At 61.5% G+C, this 22,270-nt stretch overlaps 4 protein-coding genes across 4 annotated transcripts; 1 reads left to right on the top strand and 3 right to left on the bottom strand.

Annotated features, from left to right (window-relative positions):
- Positions 1 to 896: 896 nt before the first annotated feature.
- On the top strand, positions 897 to 5,142 carry VTJ83DRAFT_1338 (uncharacterized protein; the record flags this gene model as incomplete). Its single annotated transcript, XM_071007486.1, has 6 exons — positions 897 to 1,137; positions 1,238 to 1,415; positions 1,474 to 2,364; positions 2,439 to 3,388; positions 3,484 to 3,769; positions 3,879 to 5,142. 6 exons carry the CDS (start codon positions 897 to 899, stop codon positions 5,140 to 5,142), a joined length of 3,810 nt encoding a protein of 1,269 aa, XP_070870691.1.
- Positions 5,143 to 5,660: 518 nt separating this feature from the next.
- VTJ83DRAFT_1337 (uncharacterized protein) lies at positions 5,661 to 7,122 on the bottom strand (the record flags this gene model as incomplete). Its single annotated transcript, XM_071007485.1, has 3 exons — positions 5,661 to 5,838; positions 5,946 to 6,114; positions 6,216 to 7,122. The coding sequence occupies 3 exons, from the start codon at positions 7,120 to 7,122 to the stop codon at positions 5,661 to 5,663; spliced, it is 1,254 nt and encodes a 417-aa protein (XP_070870690.1).
- Positions 7,123 to 9,453: 2,331 nt separating this feature from the next.
- On the bottom strand, positions 9,454 to 13,461 carry VTJ83DRAFT_1336 (uncharacterized protein; the record flags this gene model as incomplete). Its single annotated transcript, XM_071007484.1, has 4 exons — positions 9,454 to 9,539; positions 9,618 to 11,789; positions 11,856 to 13,148; positions 13,359 to 13,461. 4 exons carry the CDS (start codon positions 13,459 to 13,461, stop codon positions 9,454 to 9,456), a joined length of 3,654 nt encoding a protein of 1,217 aa, XP_070870689.1.
- Positions 13,462 to 20,822: 7,361 nt separating this feature from the next.
- On the bottom strand, positions 20,823 to 22,037 carry VTJ83DRAFT_1335 (uncharacterized protein; the record flags this gene model as incomplete). Its single annotated transcript, XM_071007483.1, has 2 exons — positions 20,823 to 21,962; positions 22,023 to 22,037. 2 exons carry the CDS (start codon positions 22,035 to 22,037, stop codon positions 20,823 to 20,825), a joined length of 1,155 nt encoding a protein of 384 aa, XP_070870688.1.
- Positions 22,038 to 22,270: the final 233 nt, after the last annotated feature.

The following is a 22,270-nucleotide window of genomic DNA, read 5'->3' as shown; positions in this document are numbered from 1 at the left end:
GTGCCGCAACACACAACCTTGTCCGAAGTAAGCTGACTGAGGTTTCGACGGGATTACGCAGAGACGGGGTGTGTAAGCAACGCCATCATCCACATCTAGGGTTTCTTGCCACGGCCCAAACGGCATGGAGGAACGCGTTCGATAGGGTTCAACTGAACGCTTCTCTCCTCCCGTGTAAGTGGGCAAAGGGAAACGAGCCTTCGAAGGGGAGGGGGGGCGCTCTCTTGCCTCAATGCCACGGCTTCTGAGAGCCTGTTCCGCAGGGTCGCTAAGGTATGTCAGGTATGCTCCAGTCTACATCAGTCAGATCATCATCTCGTCTTGAAAAGAAATCCCCCGGGTTGGGTCTAGAATGGCGTTGGCGGAAGAATGCGGCGTACGGCAACCTCAGAAATGTTACACGCCGCCGCGCCGCACCTCCGATACCATCGCCATGTCGGCGTTTGTGGAGGGCTCAGCCTCTTCCCTGGAAAACCCTCAGCCTGAGTCATGGAAGCCTGTGGGCTAGCAGTGTTGCCGAGCTGCTGGAGTTCTCCCCCCTGGAGCCCGCCCGCCATGAGTCTGGGTCCCCCGTCTCTCCGGGGTATTGATCGGCATTTCCACGGCACTGGGTTGGCCTTGGAGGCGTCTGGATTATTCAAAGCGGGGATTGACTTGGCAGTGACGCAAATGCTTCCCAAGGTGTACTTCGTATTATTATCGTATCGACTTTATAAGTGGCCCCGGCCTGGGCTAATCTCGTGAGCTTGACCTCATTCCATCACCCCATCGATAATACGTAGGGTCGGCCGCCTCCACCATGCATTTCACCTCGAAGAGATGGAACCACCTGGCCCAAGAGGATTGCATCTGAGCCGCGTTCGTGAGCAACTCTCGGTTCCGTCCATCGATTCAGCATGGCACATGGCCCGAACCTGGGCGCTCCCGAGGGGACTCCCGCTCTGCCGGCTTCGATATCCAGCGGCCGCGTTGACCCAAGAGAACAGCCGGCCTCTCAGGCGGCGAGCTTGGAGGCCACGATCCCCAGCGGCCCGAATCAGCGACGCACCTCCTGGGCCTCGGACGTTTTCAATGCGCTAAACAGCGTCGAGTCCAGGTACGGCGTTCGGCAGAATGGCGCTCAAGCCGACTTCAAGAGTACGTCCCTCCCACCCGAAGGTACCTGGCTCGGAACCGTGACAGCTCTCCTCCCTAACCGCCCTATTTGTTCCCCCCCCCCCCCCCCCCTCCCTTCCAGAGCTCTGCGACCGGGAGGAGCAAGAAACCACCTCATGGGGTCCCGGCGGCACACCGCCGCCAGGGAGCTCCAAAGATGTGCCCAAGAAGGCAAAGAAGACGCCGTGCTGGCCGGCCACGATACCCACCATGGCAGCCAAGCTTGGCCTCGACAAGCCCACGCTCATTGCCATGTTCAAGTACGCACCCTGCCATCCCTTGTGCCCGGTGTGATGCTCACGCTAACCCGCTCGCCAGAGGCTCTCTATCCCCCATCATTTGTCTTGCCATCCTCCAGGCCTCGCCTGTCGCCGAGCACTTTGCAACCATCGGCTACCTGATGGCCATCGCTTCGATCCTTGCCCATTCTCTCTTTCCCAGGGGCAAGTTTCTTACGAACCTCGTCCTGCATCTGCTTGCCATCTGCTTCGCGGCGGGCACGTGCTTGTTTGGGATCTGGATGGGCCTCCAGGCCAGGCACAGCACGCAGCGTCCCGACCCCCTGCTCGCCGATCCCCAGCTGCGATCCTACAACTCGAGCCAGTCGGTGGTGTGCGCCGTCTGGCTGTTTGCAAACATCTGGTTTGTGAACCTCATCCGCGCCGAGCGACCCGTGTTCAACGGGCCCGTCATCTTCTTCAGCATCTTCGCCAACGCGGCCCTCACCCAAGGGCCCCTCATAACCTCGACGGCGGCCGCCCGCACGCTCATCTCGAGGCTGCTCACCACCATGCTGGCCGGGCTCGCCGTCGGCACCGCCGTGAACCTGCTGGTGTTCCCCATCAGCAGCCGGCAGATCGTCTTCCGGCACTTTGCCGGGTCCATCCGTCAGCTGCGGGGGCTCCTGGCCCTGCAGAAGGCCTACCTCGCGAGCCTGGACCCCAACGCGGCCCCCGTCACGAGAAAGCGAACGCACTCGATCGCGACGATGGGTCCCGACGACCAGCGGGAGAACGGCGGCTTGCCCGGGAAGGATAAGGAGGCCGCGGCGGCGGAAGCCCTGGGGCAGGCGGGGGCCAAGCTGCGAGCGCTCATGAGCCAGCTCAGGATCGATCTGCCCTTTGCGAAACGCGACATCGCCTGGGGGAAGCTGGATGCCAAGGACCTCAGCTCGTTGATGAAGCTATTTCGCAACATCCACATCACCATGTACGCCTTAACTCCCCCCGAGAGAGTTTGGTCTGCCCCAACCCCAACGCTGACCCCCGTGTTTCCGCGACCAGGCTCGGAATGAACACCATGATGGATATCCTCCAGCGCTTCTCCGAACGGCCGGAGTGGGAGGACGAAGAAGAGGGGCCCTTGGAGGAGAAGGAGAAGGAGATGGAGAAACGCGCCTGGAAGGCCGTCATGGTGCAGGTGCACGAACCTTTCAAGCTCCTTTCGGAAGCGGTCGACCAGGGGCTCGAACATGCCGGCATCTGTCTCGAGTTCCTCCCCAGGCCCAAGAGAGAGACGTCGGTCAGGGCCGTCGTGCGTCGGTTTTCCGCCCGCCTCCTCGACCTCGAGGCCAACCGGGGCCTGATGCCGGGGGATCGCAGCTTCGCCAGGATCGTCGCCGACAAGATGGGGGCGTTCCAGGCCCGGAAGGGAGAGATGCTCAAAAAGTGGCTCCAAAAGCGAGGCATCGACCTCGACAGCGACGCGGCCGAGCTCGCTCACTTCCAGAGCGAGCAGGACCAGGTGCACCTCTACATCATACTCTACCTCGAGACCCTGATGCACGAGGCCGGCGAGGCGGTCCAGGACCTGGTCGACTTTGCCGACCAAAAGGTCCGCGACGGCACCATGTCGCGCAAGCGTCTCATCACGCCCACCCTCCGCCGCCTGCGCAAGTGGCTCCTCTCCATCTTTCGCGACGACGACGAATCGGTGGAGCGGTCTCCAGGCACCTTGGATACCGAGGACAATCCCGTCTACTGCTTCGGCGCCGGGTTCGCCCCGAAGCGCGATCTCGAACACCTGCCGCCCGCGACGGCGTGGCAGCGCTTCGGCGAGCAGCTGCGCAAGATCCCCGCCGTCATCAGCTCCGACGCCTCCATGTTCGGCCTTCGGGTCGCCTGCGCGACCCTGACCGTCGGCATCGTGGCCTTTATGGAACACACCGAGATGTTCTTCCGAGAGCACAGGCTGGTCTGGGCCATGATCGTCGTCACCCTGGGCATGACCATCAGTGAGTCGTTCCCCGTCTTCCGTCTCCAGGACCCCCTAGGGGTCGGGTCCCCCCCCCCCCCCCCCCCACCCATTTTCTTCTAACTTTGATGATAGCCTCGGGCCAATCCTTTTTCAGCTTCATGTGCAGGATTGCCGGCACGGTCATCGCCATGGTCCTCTCTCTCATCGCCTGGTACATGGTGGTCGGCAGGCCTCCAGGCGTCATCCTCCTCCTCTGGTGTTCCCTCTTCCTTTGCTACTACTTTTTCGTCAAGTACCCACGCTTCTTCCCGGCCATCTTGACATGCCTAATCACCCAGGTCTTGATCATCGGATACGAGCTGGAGGCGCTCGTGATCGGCGTGGACGTCGTCCAACAGACGGGCCAGTCGTTCTACCCGTACGTAGAGCTTGTTTTCTTTTTCTTTTCTTCTTCTTCCTGAATCCTCACGGGACTTATCTGCTAACCGGGTCCCTCCTCTTTTTTTTTTTCTCTCTTTCCACACCAGGACGTACCTCCTTGCCCAGTATCGTCTCGCCTGCGTGGCCGGCGGCTCGTTCGTCGCCTTCTTCTGGACCATCTTCCCCTACCCCTTAACGGACCGCACGCGGCTCCGGCGAGAGCTCTCGGCGACCCTCTACCACCTGGCCAGCCACTTTGCCATCATCAGCTCCGCCATCAAGTTCAACATTCACGGCGACGCCGGCGACATCGGCACGCCGGGGACCCCGGCTCACATGCTCTCCAAGGCCAACGCCCGCATCTCCAACAAGACCATCATGCTCCTCGCCTCGAGCGGCGCCCACGCCGACTGGGAGAAGTTCGAGCCCACCATCGGCGGCAAGTTCCCCCGCGAGGCCTACATGGACATCATCCGCCGCTGCCGGCGCATCATGGCGTACATGGCCCTGACGAGCTACATCCTCATGCGGCCGAGCCACCCCTCGACCCTCGGGAGCGATCCGGACCGCGGCCCGCGCCCCCGCTCCTCCTCGTCCCGCGCCACGAGCGGCGTGCGCGGCGGCGGCTACGCCCGGTCCCTGCGCTGCCGCCTCGACCGCCGCCCGTCCATCTGGACGCACAGCCGCGCGTGGTGCACCGCGCTGGCGGGGGTTCTCGACGCCCTCGAGCCGGCCCACCACACCATCATGTCGACCCTGACGCTGCTGTCGCACGCGCTCCTCTCGGGCCAGCGGCTGCCTCCCTTCCTGCCGCTGCCCCGGCCCTACGACGTGACCCGCCAGCTGATGCACCTGCGCCGCGCCGCGGAGGAGGAGACCGACGACGACGACGACGACGAGAGCACGAGCAACGACGACAGCAGCGGCGGCGCGCCGATCCGGATGGTCAACTCGCGCACGGGGCAGGACGACTTGCCCGGGGGGGCGACGGCGGCGGTGGCGGCAGAGGCGGTTTCGGCTGCGTTGGGGAGCGGGTTCGCCGGCGGTGCTGGCGCCGGCCCTCGTCATCTTCATCATCATCAGCATCACCATCGTCACCGTCGGTATCCTTCCCACCACTCCCTGCACAGCGCGTACCCGGAGCTGGACGTCACCACCATCCTCGACCCGCGCAACGTCGACCAGCCTGGCTACGCCGAGTTTGCGGTGCTGCAGGTGTGCACGACGCTGGTGTGCTACGATCTCGAGGGGCTGCTGCGGGCTGTGAGCGGGCTGGTGGGGGTGGTGGATTTCGGGTTCAGCGTCGGGGGAGACAAGGAGAGCGTGGAGATGCTGGGAGACAAGGACGGCGGGAAGAGGAAGAGGCAGTGAACTGCTGACTGGCATAATTAGACCGACTGTTGTTAGAAGAATTGCTCCTCCTTGTTTGCAGGATAGACGTTGTTAGTTTGATACCACGCTCGATTCAGCATGAATGTTCTCAGAAGCAACCCACCCGGCTGCTTTCTGATCGGATCCCAATCCCCAATCATCACACACTGGAAGCCAAGAGTTGCACTGATCTCATGAGGAGAGAAGGGGGGGCAACCAAACTCTATCCAAGTCTATATACCCTTTTCCCCGTACCAATGAGAAAAGAAAAGGAGGGGGGAGGGGGGGTTCAGCCACGCAGTGGCTGTCTATCATGTATTGTTTCCCTCTATCGCATTTGTATGGGCCCATCCGATCCGTTCCTGCGTCATATCATCCATCAGGTGTATAACCCAAGACGTCATGTCATGTCATGTCATGTCATGCATGCGATCCCAACGACAAAGGCCAGCCAGCCCACCATCTTGTCCTCCCCTTCCCCCTTTCCTCCTGGCTGGTTTTTCTTTTTCTCTATTTCCTCAGAGACCGGCCCACTTCAGCGCGCCAGGCACCGCGGGGTCCGCCTCGACATACTTGCACTTGGTGAAGGTGTTCCAGAGCGAGCCGATAAAGGAGCCCTTCTCGCAGTGGTACAGGTCGCCCAGGAGCGGCTTGATGGCCTCGGTCGCCTCCTCGGCCTTGTAAAAGGGGATACGACTGTTTGCGGGGAGGGCGGGTGGCACGTTAGAGAACCGTGTTGCTATCAAACTCTGTCTGCCAGAGATCGAATGGGACAGGAAATTCGAAAGGCAGAGGGGACTTACGGGAAGAGGTGGTGGACGACGTGGGTATCGATGATGCCGTGGAAGAGATGGCGGCCGACGAAGCCAAAGTCGCGGTCGACGGTGGCGAGGGCACCCTTGACGAAGGTCCAGCTCTCGGCCTCGAAGTGCGGGACCTCGGGGTGCGTGTGGTGGAGGTAGGTGATGGCGACTAGCGAGGGGGGTGGCAACCAACAGCGTTAGCTTCTTATTCTCCTAAGCCAGCAAGAGACGGATAAGGAGGAGGAGGAGGGAGAAGGTAGCGCAACGTACCCAGCCAGTGATGAACCCAAAAGTACGGCACGCCGTACAGCAGGAACACCGTCTTCCAGCCCAAAAAGGTCGAGGCCCAGTACAGCACGGCGCTCACGAGGGCCAGGCCGAGATCCGACAGGGCAATGTAGATGGCTTCGCTGGGGCGGAACACGGCGCTGGTGGGCTCAAAGTGGCTGACGCGCCACCACGAGGCCTCGCGCTGCTTGCTCTTGGGGCCGGCCGAGACGTTGAAGAGCAGGTAGGCCTGCCAGCCGGCGAGCTGGTGGGCCAGCAGCTTGGCCAGCTGCACGACGGGCACGTCCTCGAACAGCTCGCGGTCCAGGTACAGGTCGGCCAGGCGGCGCTTCTTGCGGTCGGCCGCCGTTTGCGGGACGAAGGCCATGTCCTTCTCCATGTGGCCGGTGAAGCGGTGGTGGCGGTGGTGGGAGAACTTCCAGCTAAAGTAGGGGACGAGCAGCGCCGAGTGGAGGGCCCAGCCGACAAAGTCGTTGAGCGTGCGGTGGACCGAGAAGGCGCCGTGGCCGGCCTCGTGCGCCAGGATCCAGATGCCCGTGCAGATCAGGCCCTGGACGTAGCCGTAGACGATCCACGCCGCGTTGCGGAGGAGCGGTTGGTCGATCGCGGGGATGTAGGTCAGCGCCGCCCAGCCCAGCGCCGAGGCCATGGCCACGTCGCGGACGACGTAGCCGAGGGAGCGCAAGGTGGAGGGCTGGAAGCAATGCGCGGGGATGGCATCGCGGATGGTCTGGATGTCGGGGTATTCAGGGCCGCTGCCGCTGGAAGGTTGCTGCGCCTTGGCCTCCCGAGGGGCCGAGGCGGCGGCGCCCGTCGCCGAGATGCTGGCCTTGCGGCCACGGCGGGTGGTGGTGGTGGTGGTGGTGGTGGTGGTGGTGGTCGCCGCCATGATGATGGATGGGTTTGGGTGCCTCTGGGAACAGGGGAAGGCGGCGGGATGGGAAGGGGGGGAAAAGGGGAGAGAGAGAGAGAGAGAAGATCAGGATGAAAACCACGACAACTACACGAGGAAGAGGGCACTTATTTTTTTTCTCGCCCTTTGTTTCCCCCCCCCCCTCCTCTCCTCCAACGTTACTCTCAGACCCAGACCGACTCCCACCTAACCTCCGTGCCCGCACTTTTTCCTCCCCCCTTCCTCTCGTCCCCGTTCGTTGTCGGCACCCCCCTGCCCCATCTCTAACCACACCCACATTGACGGGTCCTCGAGCCCAACGGGGAACCAACAGGGACGATACGATAAGTGAACCATGAATCGAGACGCATCCATGCCGCGCTAGGACATGGTTTCATGATTGCACGCCCAACGAAATCCCCAGGCCCCAAGAGCGCGCCGCCGAAAGCGGGAGAGACCGGGCCGCGGTTCTGGTTCTGAAGGGTTGTTGACGCCAAGCAGACGGGAAACAGGCCGCTTGCGCGATGATGAGAGGATGAGAGACGCAACCAGGGGCGGTGAAGGGTGGAGCATGAGGTTGGTGGTATTATTGTAACCTGTCACTATAGTAACTATGTACGTACACAGTACATAAGGGAGGTCAACTTGCCAGCAGCCGCCCCTCCCCCCCCTGGACGGCATCAACGGCGATTGGCTCAACGCGTCATCCACGTTTGGTCGTGTTCTAGCGATTTCTCGTAGGCTTCTTGGAGGGCTTCTTCCAGAGGCTCCCTATCGAACTATCCCATGTGAAATGTTCAAAACACAAAAGACCAATCAATCTCAATCCCACCACCACTCGCCTCCCAAACCCTCCTGGATCCCCTTGCATGCTAACGTCTCACGGCAGCTGTTCCAGCCTCTTAGGAGGGATTCCCCCGCTAACACGACGCTCTGTGCTGACAGCACAAAAACAGGGGGCGACGAGGGGGGATCTCAGGGTCTTCAGCCCTGATGAAACCGAAGCGGCAAAGAGAATGGAGCACCGGAAAAAACGTCTCTGCTGCCCAATCAGGCTTTCACTGTTTGGGTGTGTTTTTTTTTTTTTCTTGCAGAGCATTTGAAGTGGCGTTCTCTCCAGAGACGGGAGCTGGGGTTGTCTTCGTGCCAGAGGGTGAGCAGACCACGTCCAGAGAAAACCCCCCGCAAAAAACTGTTGAGTGTAACATGCCGAATCCGGAAACATGGAAGCCAGCTGTAACATGGCAAAATCCACCCAACAAATGGCAGCCTCTGCTAGCAGCCTTGGGCCTCTTGCGCGTGCATCCGCGTCGCCGCCGGACATGGGCTGCTACGCCTCCATAAGCCGGCCCTAGGCCTTGTTCGCGCGCCCGCCGTTTGCCTCTCGGCTTGCAAAGTCGCCCATAGCGTATCTACAGCGAGTGCATCAAGATAACGGAGGCACACCCGGACCGCACACCATCTATAGTATCCTGCTTGCACCAGAATCCCGTCACAGGCCAAATGTGGCTCGACGATGTTCTCTTCTGCTTGCCCAGAGTAAAAGAAACCAAAACACGACACACACCAACCACTACAGCCCGCCCCAGTCTGCGTTGTTGTTTTTGTACGCAGTAGCGTACCAATGCCCCCACCCCCTCCTCCATCCGCGCAGCAGACGAGGGCAGACGGGACCGACACTCTGCCGCCAAACCTAGTCGTTGCAGTGTAATACGTATACCCAGCCCATCCCAACTCCTAAGCGCCTCCAGAAACAGCCTGCCCATAAATCGATTCCATGAGAACGTAATGTTGCCTCGTCATCAAGTCGTCAACCGCGTCCCGGTGTCCCCCCTTCCCGGCCCTTCTAAAAACGTCCTTGGGTCTCTGTCCTCCTTTTCCAGAGCAGCCTAGCCCAACTTTCCAAAGCAGTCCCACAACACACTGGCAACAAGAATCCCATACCCAGCCCCAACATGCAACACCCCTACCGCAACCGCCTTGCTGCACAGACGCCCCCTTCCCTACCAAGCACCGCGAACGACGAAAGACAAGCGGCGTGGTCGCCATAGACGCGCCGCCCAATGTCGCGCGTGCCAGAGCCTTGGCCGGGTTGGTGAATGCCCGCGAGGAAGTGAAAAAAACAAAAAGAAATTATCCAGAGAACGGGTATCACGTGTTTGTCGCAGAAACCGGGTTGAGACCGAAAATTCAAGCCTGAAAGAAATGCAAACTGTGGCCTCAGCGGTGATATGTGGAATCGCCGCAGATACTCAAGAGGAGGAGAGCGTCTCGCTTTTGTCGAGCCGAGAAATCATCGTCGATACTTCGAGAGAACGTTATCAGCGCCTACTCGGCTGCCAGGATGGATTTTTCTGCGCGGGCGCGCATGCGGCTCGCATGCGTCTCAAGGCAAGAAGTAATCAGCCGGGTCACTATCGTCGTTTGTGATCAGCAAAGCCATATCGTATACCGGGGGGGAAGGGGGGTCTCAAGTCCAGCACGGTACGTACCTGGCCACACAGCAGATCTGTCAAACATGTGTGCCGTGACCCGGAGGAGATCCGAGGCATACCCCTCGCGCGCATGGATCCGGCGTTTGTTGTCGGCGTTGGAGGCGAGGACGTCGCCGTGAGCCGCGTCCGAGCCCATCTTCGCCTTGGCGCCGCGAATGATCGTGTCCACCTTCCCCAACAGCTTCGCATCCTCATCTTCGAGCAGCACAACGGCCGGAACTTGGGAGAGATCGACATCGTCCCGGCCCAGGATGCCAAGGTAACGGCCGATGCGGTCCTGGAGGGACGCAACCCATTCGGCCAGGACTTGGACGCAGTCAAAGACGCAGAGCGTGGCGTGGAGGGGCAGCTCCCGGCTCGTCAGAGTCGCAAAGGTGATGTTCAGACGGTCCAAGGTGCAGAGGGATTCCGCCGCGAAGAAGGCCGCCTTCCGCAGGTGCTTTTCTCGCCGAGACATCGACGGGCTGCTGGAGGCTGACGCCTGCGCTGACGGAACGTGTTGCGACGAGGCAATGGCGCCGGGGGTGCCAACGTGCTGCAGCTTGGGGCTGCCAAACGCCAAAGACGACGGGTCTGGCGTCGGCCCGTTGGCAGACGCATCGGCACGGGCGCCGGACGCAGCGGAGGACTCGACGGCCATCGGTCCGGCCATCGGCGAGGGCGAGCGCTCTGCGTGCTGTATGATTTCGGAGCCCTGGGCGAGCTCATCGACCATGCCGTCCCAATCGCGTTGCACGAATTTCTCCTTGGAGCTCGAGAGATTGACATACAGGCGCACGTAGGCAAGGTCCAACAGAGGTATGCAGTCGGCCGAGAGGGGGCCCAAGCCATGGGGGTTTGGACGCTCGGCGCTGTGTTGGGGGTTGCTCGCCCAGGCGGCATGCCAGGCTCGGAGCGCGGGCTCGATGTGCCGCCGCATCTTCTCGGTCTCGGCATTCGTCCAGGCCGCGTTGTGGTGTCGTTGACGCGTTTCCCAGATGTAATTGTGCAAGGCGTTGATCAGCACCAGGCAGCCAAAGCTGCTCGGCGTCATGTCGCTCTTGGGGAGGTCTCTGGGATGGACCGCCGAGCCGAAGGGCCGCTGATGCAGGTCGGACAGGGAGGGCTGCTGTGGTTTCTCGTTGGCACGGAGGAGCCTTCCCAAGGCTTCGTGAAACGTCATCCGGTTGCGGTTGGCGGCTGCCACGCCGCCCCTGGCGCGGAACGCGGCGGCGCTCTCGGCGGCGAAGAGCTCTTCGTCGCAAGGGAGGTCGAGCGGGATTTCAGAGTTCGTCAGCGCCGGCTGGTGATTGTAGGCCGACACCAGGAGGCTGGACATGACAAAGACGGCATAGAGGGTCCGCTTGCGCTCCTCGGCCGCCGCCCATCGTAGCCACTCGGCGCGCTCCTTGTTCCCGTCCCCGCTCGCTGGCTCGGCCCAAGCGGCGGTTCCGCCGGCGTCCGCCATCTCGACATCCCCCCCCACCGCGGGATCGGCGGGCGGAGCCCGCAGCATCCCCGCGCCTTGCGCCAGACTTACCAGGGCGGCAGAGTGCGTCGCGGCGATCTCTGCGGCCCTCTTGTCCCCGCAGTTGTGGCCGTAGACGATGCTGAGCAGCATGGCCTGAACCAGCCACACAGGAGTCTCGGCCGTCTTGTCCTGCGGCGGCTGCGAGGCTTGATGCGACACGAACGTTCGGCGGATGGATTCGGCTTTTCTCACGTTGGCCTTTCTTCTTTCATCGAGACAGAGCTGGATCATCTTTTTGGTCAATCCAAACAGCTCCATGGATACTTGATGCTCATGCTCGAACAAGGCGCCAACGGCCGCCATGCCCAGGAGCAAGCACCCGCTGCCGCCAATGCCACTGTTTCTCCCATTAGCTAACGACTGCGCAGATACCTCGAATGACAGCGTCGGCACGTGGAGGAACGGTAGGTGCGGGTGGAAGTATCGTAGGTAGGCGCCAACGTATCGCCGGAGGTCTTGGGTGCTTGAAAGGCTGCAGGACGGGTCCGGAGCGCCGAGGCCGGAGCTGCTTGGCCCGGGGCCCGTGAAGGAGGGGTTGTCTACGCTCGATCCTAGCGTCGTCGAGGATGGCTGAGCGGCGGCGAGAGGGGGAGGGGCTGGCGTGGCGATCGAGTATCTGCGGGTACCAATTTGGGACGCCTGGGAGGCCGACAGGGCACCTAGGATGGAATTTCTTGTTGAATCAGCGATTGTCGAGACGAGCGAGGTGCCATGGTTCATAATACCGTTCATCGAGGAGGGCGTCTCCGGACCGGCACCGCCAAAATTGAGGGCCTGGTTCAAGTTCTGCGCGTGGCCAGACATGACCGGCGGGCTCACGGAGCTGAGCGACGGGGGAGGGGTCGAGAAGTAGCTGTCGGCCAGCGTCTTTGCCGACGAGGGCTGCGGGGACAGGGGAGCGCCGTTCAGAAGGTCCGGGAAGACGGAGCCGCCAATGTCGAGCGAGAAGGGGTTGGATAGCTGCGGCTGGCCCATGATGGAGGCCTGCCACATGGAGCTCGTAGTGGCGGCGGCGGCGGTGTGGTGGTTCGAGCCGTCGACCATGACATCGCTGATGCCGCTTTGGCTGGTCGTGCTGAGCGCCGAGGGCGACGAGCCGTCCACGGCGTTGTCGGCCGGGGTGTTGAACGACATTTGATGGTCGAACCCCGTGACCCAGTCGAAGCCGTCGTCGAGCTGCTGGCTGTTGGACGAGACGTCGGGGAGGCCGTGCGAGAAGGGCGAAAGAGGGCCCATGGCCAGGGAGGGCGGCGAGTCGCTGTAGTGCAAGGCGTTGGGGTTGATGGTGGAGCCCGAAGAGGCGCCGAAGAAGAGGCCCTCCATGTCGAATTCGGGCGCGAAAGGCATGACGGGGGCGGTCCGAAGGCCGTTGGAGAAATCCACGCCGTTGATGCCGTTGGTCTCGAGCTTGGGCAGGCCCAGCTGGGCGCCACGATGGGCCAGGGCCGACGACATGCCAAACGCCTCGAGGCCGTGGTGGGTCGGCAGGCCGATGAGGCTCGGATGGCGGCTGTGGGCCTGGGGCATCCGAGAGACGTTGGCGGCGGCCGTCGCCATCATTTGGATGGCGGCCTGGTCGACGTGGCTGATGGTGTTTGCGCGGGGACGCATCGAGGCCGCGGCGGCGTTGCCGGCGGCGGCGCTCGGACCGGCGACGCTGTTTTTGCGCACGCGGCTGGCGCTGGGGGTGGCCCCGCTGGCGCTCTCGCGGCGATTGCGCGGCCGCGACGAAGGCGTGGTGGTCTGGTGCAGCTTCTGCTGGTGACGCAGCAGAAGGTCACGGCGGGCAAAGCAGCGGGTGCACTCAGGGCACTCAAACGGCTTCTCCTTGGTGTGGGATCTCTCATGGCGCTTCAGATGCTCCAGGCGGGCGAACGAACGTTGGCATGTTCCGCAGACGTGGGGACGCGGCTTATCAGTCTTGGGGGGAGGGAAGGTAGCGGCTGTGAGAGTCTTGGTGGCGTTGCCGCCGCCGGCCGTGGTGGCGGTGGTGTTGGTGTTGACCATGATGGTCGAGGCTGTTAGGAAGGGCAAATCGCTCGTCAGCCACCAGCCCCGACGCTTTCGTGTTTCACAAGGGGGGGAGGAGGAGGAGGAGGAGAGATGGATGGAGCTCGACGAGGGATCAATGCGTTGCAAACGGATCATCGGCGGCCAAGCCACACAAGGGGAAAAAAGGACACATTGATTTGAAGTGGCGAAAAGAAGCCGTCAGCAATCCGACATACCAGCTTCGTCACCGGCAGGCGCGGCGGTGCCCGTGGAAGAAGGCGACGACGAATTGGACATGACCGCGACGGCCTCGTGCTTGCTGTCGGTGTCGACGGTCATCTTCCTGGTGGCGGGTGGGGGAGGGGGGCGGGCGGGCTCAAGGAAGGCGTGCTGTGAGCAGCCAGGAGATGATGTGCGACAAGAAGGACGAGGACGACGGCGACGCCAAGGGAAAAAGGGGGAGGGGGGGAGAGAAGAGGAAGGGGAGGAGCAGAAGGAGTACGGGGATGCGCTGTCGTCGGCGTTTGGGGTGGGTGAGGTAGGGAAGGTGGGAGAAAGGTAAGTGAACGGAGAGCAAGATGACGAGATAGCGGAAGATTGGAAGGTGGGGAGCAGCGGCAGCAGCAGCAGCAGCCAGCAGCCTGAAGGCAGAAAGGAGGAAGCGGCAGGGTCCGGAGCAGTGGGGAGCTCTTTGCTGCTCTGGTTCCTCGGGCTTTGCTCTCAGCCTATTGGAGACAAGCCTTGCTCGGACGGACTTGAGGCAAAGACGGGAAGAGGGTCTCAGAAACACGGCGCTTCCCAGGTCGAGAGCATCCGGTACGAACCTAGACGGGTGGTAGGTACCTATGCGCTACCCGAAAAAAAAAATTGCCCTTGGCTGCACGGTGCAATTGTCCCGTTCTGCACTCGTCGTCGTTGCTCAAGGCTTCCAATTCCTTCTTGCCCAGGGCCGGTCAGGGCTTGTGTTGTCTTTTGGTTTTGGTTTTGCAACGAGGGCAGGGCAGGTCAGGTCAGGTCAGGTCAGCTGCGTGACTTTGGTTTCGCGGTCGTGAAAGGACGGGAGGGAAGGCTGGACCGGGCTGGGCTGCTAGGTTGTGCGAGCGCTGGAACCCTCGACGGGAACCTGTCGGCTGGTGGGGCCAAAAGACACCGAAACCAGCCCACCTCGCAGATGCTGCAGACGCGCACGAGCAGGCGTCGTTTCTCTTCGCTGGGAACACAACGGGCACTACCGGGTTGCAACAGTTCAAACCTACCACATACATACACTAGCGCCCTGGCTGGGTCAAACTTGGCTGGATTTCCCAAAGCGGTGCCTTGCTGCGGATGGCGAAATTGGGGTTGCAGGGTTTGGAAGGCAAGTGCAGCAGATTCAGTCAGTCGTCTCTGGCGGCCCCAGGGGAGGCGGGGGGGAGGGGCTTAACAGTGGCACCGTGCCAGTCCCGAGACCCGAACTGTCTGCGCTAACTTTAGCCCCGTCAGCCGAGGGTACGTACCATAGGTTGGACTTTACCGCATGAGGAATGAGCCCAAGTACGCTCGGGCCAACCACTGCACCATTGATGCAATCCAAGACTTATGGCGCGCCCGGGACAGGTGAGCTCCCAGGGACCTGCGATGCGGTTTGAGGCCGGGGCAGGCGGCGATTCTCTCACGTCACAAGCAAGGCCCCAAGCCTCGTCGGCGGCCAGAGACACGGATCGGTGCCCCGCGGAGAGCTCCAGGTCGACCTGCATGCAGGGAACAGCTCGCAGGACGTTGGTGGAGCTGATCGCCAGCTGGGTGGGTTTCGTGAGTCATCCGCGTGGGAGCCAGATCTCGGAAGCGTCCCACAGAAAAGATCGCAGAACCAGAGCCAGGGGGCCATAGAAGTCGCTCGACAACAACGCCAGGTACTGCACATACTATGCACATACCGTGTAGTATACTCTCCAACGACGTTTCGGACGACGACGCTGGTCAGCGACCTGAGCAGGATTACTGTGTAGATGCAACGAGTTTAGGTCGGATTGTGCTGTTGTTAACTGCTTCTTGTGAGCAACTAACTACCTAGGTATGCCGTAAGGTGCCCCCCCCCCCCCCCCCCCCCCTCCCCGAGACAGGCACTCGGTTCCTCGCGGCGAGGTGTTCGAAAGGGACGGGAGCAGCAAGCTCGGTTGTGTCAAGTGGTGTGAGCCTGCGCTTCGCAGCCGCTCAAAATGCCAGCGGTCTCCCGTCGCCGAACCAGCTCGTCGCGACCCTCGTCGTTGAACGCTTCCATCCTGTGTATGGATGTACAAGTAGACCAGCGGTCGACCGTGGCAAACAGCCGGTGTGCCGGTGTGTATGTACGCCTTGGGTACCTCGAGCCTCTCGACAAGTCTCTCGACCTCGGGCTCTGGCGTCCGAGATACGTTTCGTCAGCGCGCGTGGACCGCCGCGCGACCTGCTTCGCTCGTTTGGCTCCGGTGCGGCAGCCTTCCGTGAAATTGCTCCCAACCTGCAGAAACGCTACTCGCTTTGCAGCTTAGCGTCGTTTCCGCTCCCGCTCTGCGCACGTTGGTCGCGTCGTCACAGTGCGGCTCCCCGCATTACTTCGCACATGGTAGTTGATGGGCGGCGAGATGGCCCTTGCCGGTTCCGGGGCGAGCCTGGCTCCCAGCGTCTATGTACTGCGTAGTGACACCAAGCCGATTCCTGCTCTGCTCGCTCGACCGGCCAGCCGTCCACGGTTCCTGTGTGCCTGGGCTGGTAACGAGATCGGGAGCTGAAAACAACGGACCACGCACACCACATCCTCGGGTTTTCTGAGAGCCCAAACACCCAGTCATCAGGAGCACATGGGCCTTTTTTTTTTTTTTTTCACACAAGTGCGCCCGCCAGCAGGGATATGGGCAGTCTCGCAATATTCGGTGAGGTTCCCAAGCGCCCGGCACAAGAGAGCCATCCCTGCAGGGCCTGAGGTTGTCTATCCACGGGACTCTGCTACGTCCCGGCAGTTCTGGCGTTGGGGAGCCAGAGCCGTCCGGCTTCCGGCACGATACAATGCTTGGTTTGTGTCCTCTCGCGTACGAGGGGCTCCAGCACAGGGTGTGCTCTCAGAGCACTTGGTAATGCCAGGAGAAGGCGATTGGAGCTTCAACATGTCCCGGAGCCAGACGGCTGCGGCAACTCAGGAGAATGTCACCAATGCGTAGCGTTCGCGGCACAGGGATGAACGTTGATGTGCGGCGAGACGATGGGTACCACTAGAACGATTCGCCGTGCCGTTTGTTCCCACACCGCCCGTGGATGCTACGTGCGTGATATTTTCGGGGAGAACACGGCGTTAAGGCTTTGTGCATCATTCCCCGGCCGGGTTGAGGGCCTTGGAGAGGTTGGGTGACCTTTGACCACCAGCCTCTCCTGACGGACAAACATGGTCTTGTGGTCTAACAGGTCTAAATTTGGCTTCCTTCGCTCCACCACCACTTGCGATCTGAGATTCTTCCGAAAGCGAGCAGCGCTGGACCGGGGACGGGGACCAGCTGCCCCGGGTTGACGCCTCGAGGCAGGCCATCCATGCTTGGTGTTTGACGTCTGACGTTCCAAAGGGAACACAAAAGGCAGCCACAAGGCGGTTCCTGAGGCGTTTTCATGGCCCAGGTTCGTTTGGGGTCGCCTCAAGTCCGATGGAAGGGCCCAGCCTGTTGCCGCCGAATGCCGTTATGTATCGTAGTGCGCGGCTTACCGCGGCACGTTGACCGCCACCCCCCACGCTACGGTATGGATGGACCGGGATGTATGTAAGACTGAAACAGGCTTGTTCCACAGTTGGGCAGAAACTCGGAAAATTACCAACCAACCACTCAGAGACGGATGCTTGCACACGTTGAATTTTTTTTCTCCAACGAAGCAGACCTGTCAACTTCCACCCCACCAATTGGGGCCTGCATCGAGACTCTTGGCTGACGTCTCCCCCTCGAGATGGCCTCTGCGGTGTAGGCTGGTCGAACTCTCGGAGAGGCGGAGCGGCCTCAAGACCCCCCAGCCCTCTACGCTATGCTCGGTGCTCTATGTACTGTGTAACTAATCATCGGATAACTCACCTCGGCATGGCCCCGTCGTCTTGGAACGCTCCATGGCGTTGTGTTTTGAACTAGCCATCCACGCGCGGGCGGCGAAGCCTGGTTGGAATTGGGTCCGGCCAAGCCAAGGAAATCGCCTTGGTCAGGAGCTGGTAAAAGGGATGGGCCATTCGCAAACCAACCGGCGCCTCAGAAGTGGCTACCCCCACGGACGGCTCAAGGGGAAAAATAGGTCATGTCCGCGTGCCAACGAAAAGCAAACGCTGTGGAGCTAGGCAGCCCCAAGAAAGCTACCCTTCCGAGATGGTGCTTCAAAGGCTCATACGGTAAAGTCGAGTTGAACAAACAAGCGGTATGAGTCTTTGGGATGGATCTCGTCATGATCCGCTAGCGGGGGGGGGGGGCATGGAAGGTCGAGGAGCCCGGGGAATGGAACTGCGGGGCGGTGGATGAATCTTCACCCTCGGCGGCCATGTTGATGAGGATCGGGCCATTGTCTGCTTTCCGGATTGCAAAACGGCACAGGAATTCCGCAATCGAGGAGTCTTTGGAACGGGTCAAAGGTCATGTCCAACATAGAGCCGATGGCCACACACCACATTTTGTTGTCGAGTCGAGGTGACTACCCCGCCACCCCGCCATGGCTTCGACGTTGACGATAAGCTGTTGATGGAGGGGTAAAACCACCGATAAGACATGATCGCGGGGCACTGCTGGTCCAAGCTTCTGGGGCAGAAAGCCGTCTGGTTCGCCAAACATCCAAGGGCGGGTAGGGCAGACGGGTAGGGCAGGGAGGGAAGGCACAGGAATGGGGACGGAATGTGTTGGGTTGGATGCTGCAAGACGCATGATGCCTTTTCCGTCGGCTCACGTGCTTTGGTGTCGAAGGCACCGCCCATGGATGGAACCCCGCATTTTTTTTTCCCTTGTCCCGTCTTGAACAGCTCCAAGCTCCATCTCAGACACAAAGCTCTTCCCCCCCCCAAAACCAACGCCTGACCCACTACCCGTTGCAGACATTCGTCCACAATGGCTGGACCCGATGTCACCATCTGTGCTCCCCGCGTCCCTCGATCCAGGAACCTTCCCAGAACAAAGTCCAAGATCCTGGTCCCTTGCTAACGTCAAGGAAACCTCAACGGCATGCCTAATACGCACTTCCCACTCCCCCCCCCCCCTTGTGCACGCAGGCAAGCATATCTGTGCATCATGCATGGAGCTCGGCGAGATGCCACAATGCCAATATCACCCCCCAACGCAGGCACTCCTGCTAGGTACGTGCAGCGTACAAGTAGGGTCCCACAACCCAAAAACCCTTCCCCGAAACCGGCACATCGGATTCGAGCCGAGCTCCCTCTGGTCCTCCTCCTCCTCCTCCTCCAGAGCTGGCTCTGAAAGGTCCCTATGGGGAAACCTAAGCGCGGCTCGCATGAATCGAGGCATCCTATCCCCAAGTCTCGGCTGATTCTATCGGCATAAAGTCTTCGAATCAGAGGTGACCCTCGTTGTCGTTCGTTCACAAAACAACGAGCCAGCCTGGCTGGTCAGGTGTCCCCTAGATACCACCCTTGGATGCAGCGACGGGCGCAGGTTGCTGCATACAACGCATGCACGCCTGCATCTCCATCGCCCTTAGATTCGCCAGGTCCTGTGGGTGCTAGGATCTTGTCCCTCGCCTATCTGCAACACCTAGCCGCGAGCCTACTATAGTAGCACAATGAGGTCGGTTCTTGTCCTACAAGCACCTCGACAGCCGGCTCTCCATCATGCATCGCCACCGCGGCGGAGAAGCAGCAGCAAAGACGATGCAGCTCGGGGCTTCAAGACGCCGCCCCAGCGGTCCGTGAGCATCCATCTGCGAGGTGTATGCAGCGTGTACGACGAACGAAACAGGACATGGCAGCAACGGGCAGTGGGATGATCTCCCCGTAGGGGCCGAACGCCGAACCTTTGCCGGAGGAGCCGGCCCCCGTTGGTTGGCACCTGCGCCGTTCGCGGGATGAGACCACCCTCATCCCTCATCCCACGACCGCATAAACGTCATACAGTAGCACTCCGGTCCCGACCGGGACTAGAGAGCTCCACGGCCGTTTGCCGTCTCCATGTCGGGCATGATGCTTACAACGACCCACATTGGGCACAGAGCCGCGTGGTGTGACGCATCGAATGAGCGTCATTGGCAAACACGCGACACATGCCATCCCACGCCGGCTGCTACCTAGTGTAGGTAACTGCTTTCCACTAGCCTCGCTGCCGCTGCCGCTGCTCGCCAGAGGGGCTGCCTCATGATCTTTTCCTGCGGCGTGTGCCAAGAAATGGCAGGTAATCCGTGCCAGCCGCCATGACATGTCATTGGCGAGGCCTGTTTGTCGAGCGAGAGGGTTGCGTTTGAACGGGAATATCCCGCAAGCTATATTATGAAGCAGAGGGTCCTTCGAGAGACTCGCATGTCTGCCGGACCAAGGGTCCAATGCAACCATCCACACCCCGAGCCGGCCGGCTAGGGGCTAGGTAGGCTGGAGAAATGGTGCGGTGGCGTTGAATCGTTGATCTCGGGTCGAGCGGCAGGTCAGGACGCTGCACAACATGCAGGTTCAGTGCGCCAGGCCCGCGTAGCTGAAGGCACGCACCGCTTGCTGGTTCCGGTACCCTTACGCCGGCGCGTCTTGTCTGTCTTGTCTCGTCTCTCGTCTCTCTACATGCCTCGGTACCCTAGGGCGCTGCACTCGCGAGGGGCGGTGGTGTAAGTTGGTGCTTGACCTGGCGACGCCCATGGCTGGCTCGACACCACTAGAGTGTCTTGAACCCACCATAGCAGACCTAACTTACCAGGCTGGGAGGATACCAGTCGCCGCTGGCCCAACCACAGGAACAATCGCGGTGGCGAGTCTATGCTTGCTGCGCTTCCCTCGGCACTGTCTGCTCAGCAAATCCGTCATACATAGAACGGCCAATGACAAACGTGCCTCTTTGGTAGCCTGTACTCGCCTGGCTCTCTTTTCTCTCTCCTTCTCTCTCTCTCTCTCTCTCTATCTCTCTCGTGACCAGTCCAAATCACCCGAGAGCCCGGCAATGAGAGGCCATCAGAGCAGAACCGGCCCCTCCAGGGGAAGTAGAAGAGAGGGTGGCAGCTTGTTTCTCGAGCGCTTAATCATCTTCTTTGGGCCTGGCTGTTCCCGGGGGACATGGAGAAGGCCTCACGCTCGAGGCCTTGAGGAGGGAACCCGGTCCGGTGAAGCATGGACACGGACAAGGTACCCGGTAACATGAACGCCTTTCATGCCCGAGGAGCGGGGAAGAGAAGCACAATGGCTCAAGAGCCGTTCTCTCGGAGGCACGAAGCCAACCCCATTGGCCGGGGATGAGGCCAATGGCGTGTATACTAAATCATCCATGGCGAGGTGCTCGTTGCTAGTATCCATCCGCCCGCATGGCCCCTCATCCGAGCGCCCGACAAGGGCAGCCATGCAGCTGTCGCGGTAAGGCGTCCTGAAAGCTGCTCGGGGAGCGAAACCCCGACCCCTTTTCCCAGTCAAGAGACCCCGTAAGCCCGTTGTTCGCGAGACATGGCGCTTCAACATCGCTCCTAGCACCTTGATCGTTGACCCTCGCCGGGGTGCCAACGGGGCCTCGCCGCGCGTCTTGCCCACTCCCTCACAGGCCCGGCCAGTCCCAAACGGACCTCTCTTCATTCCTCCTCGTCACCCGAACGTCATCGCCGATCGACACACGAAACCCCCTGCCTCCCCCCCCTCCTCCTTCTCCTCCGCCACCTCCTCCTCGCCCGCCCCCCAAGAAAGCATACCGGCCAAACACCGGCGACCACTTCGACCCAGCGTCGACCCTCCGGTCTTTCATGAGGCTTTTCAGCACGCTGCCCTCTTGCCCTTCCCCTGGCCTTCCGGTCCGGTAGTCGACGTTCAGGCTGGTGCACCGCACGCAGTTGCCGGTCAGCTGCAGCACCTTCTCCCGCCTCTGCTCCGCCTTGCCGTGGTCGCCGTCGCCGTCGCCGTCATCCGCCGAGCCAGAGATGGTCAGCTCCGCCCAGAAATCCTCCGCCCACGGCCCCTCCCCCTGGCCGTCCACCACGAGGTTCGGCCGGAACTTGTACATCTCGACCGGGTGGCCCCCTAGCAGCCTGTCCCTCACGTCGCCGAGGGAGGCTTCCGACGTCACCAGCAGCGGCGCCACGTCGGAAAAGGCGATCCACGGCGCCGAGCCCTCCGCCGCGTCCTGCGTCCCGGTCACGTAGGAGACCACGCTCGAGATCCAGCCGCCCTGGCGCGCCGGGGCGGGCTTCGGCGGCAGGGTCCGGCCCAAGACGGCTCGCCGCCCGTCGCCGATGTAGACCAGCACGGTCCGGATCCCGAACCGCCGGCCGAACCAGGCGTCGTAGGCGTCGCCCATGCGGTAGGCCTTGGCCGGGCTGCCGTGGAGGTCGACGTCGATCTTGGCGAGGGAGGCCGTGTCCGGGGCGAGAGGGACGCGGAGGAGGGCCTCGCCGCCCTCGCCCTCGCCCTCGCCCTCGCCCTCGCCGGCGGCATCTTCCTGGGGCCCTTGGCCGAGGAAACGGACCGACACGGCGGTCTCGTCGCCCTGCTCGCCGTCGCGGACAAAGGCCTGCTCGAAGAGGGCGCACCGCGGGTGGGTGTCCAGCTGGATCTTCCTGAGCTCGCCCGTTCCCGGCCGCACCTCGAGCAGCATGAACCGCCGGTCGTGACGGATCCCCTGAGGCCCGACGTGGGCGGACTCGAGCCGGATGCCGCGGAGGGCCTTGATGGGGTAGACGTAGACCTAGGGTTGGGATGTTAGGGGCCTCGTCGAGACGCGCGGGGTCGGGGTGCCACCACTCACGCCCGTGATCTTCATGGCTGTATGTGTGTTGACGCTGTGTTCTTGCTGTTATTTTTTTTTTTTCTTTTTCACCCCAGAGCTCCGTCCGCCAAAATCGACCCCAATGTTCAACAGAAATGAGACGGCGTGCTATCGACAAAGGGAAACCGGGTCGGGGTGGAGAGTATTTGGGTGGTCCAGGGGCAGACAGACCGGTCATCGATATTCCCCGGGCAAAAATGATTGGATCTCCACACCATCCAACCCAT

Source organism: Remersonia thermophila, chromosome 1 (assembly GCF_042764415.1).
Source record: "Remersonia thermophila strain ATCC 22073 chromosome 1, whole genome shotgun sequence".
Taxonomy (NCBI): Eukaryota; Fungi; Ascomycota; class Sordariomycetes; order Sordariales; family Chaetomiaceae; genus Remersonia; species Remersonia thermophila.
The sequence above is the reverse complement of the archived record's forward strand: the minus strand, read 5'-3'. Positions and strand labels throughout refer to the sequence as shown.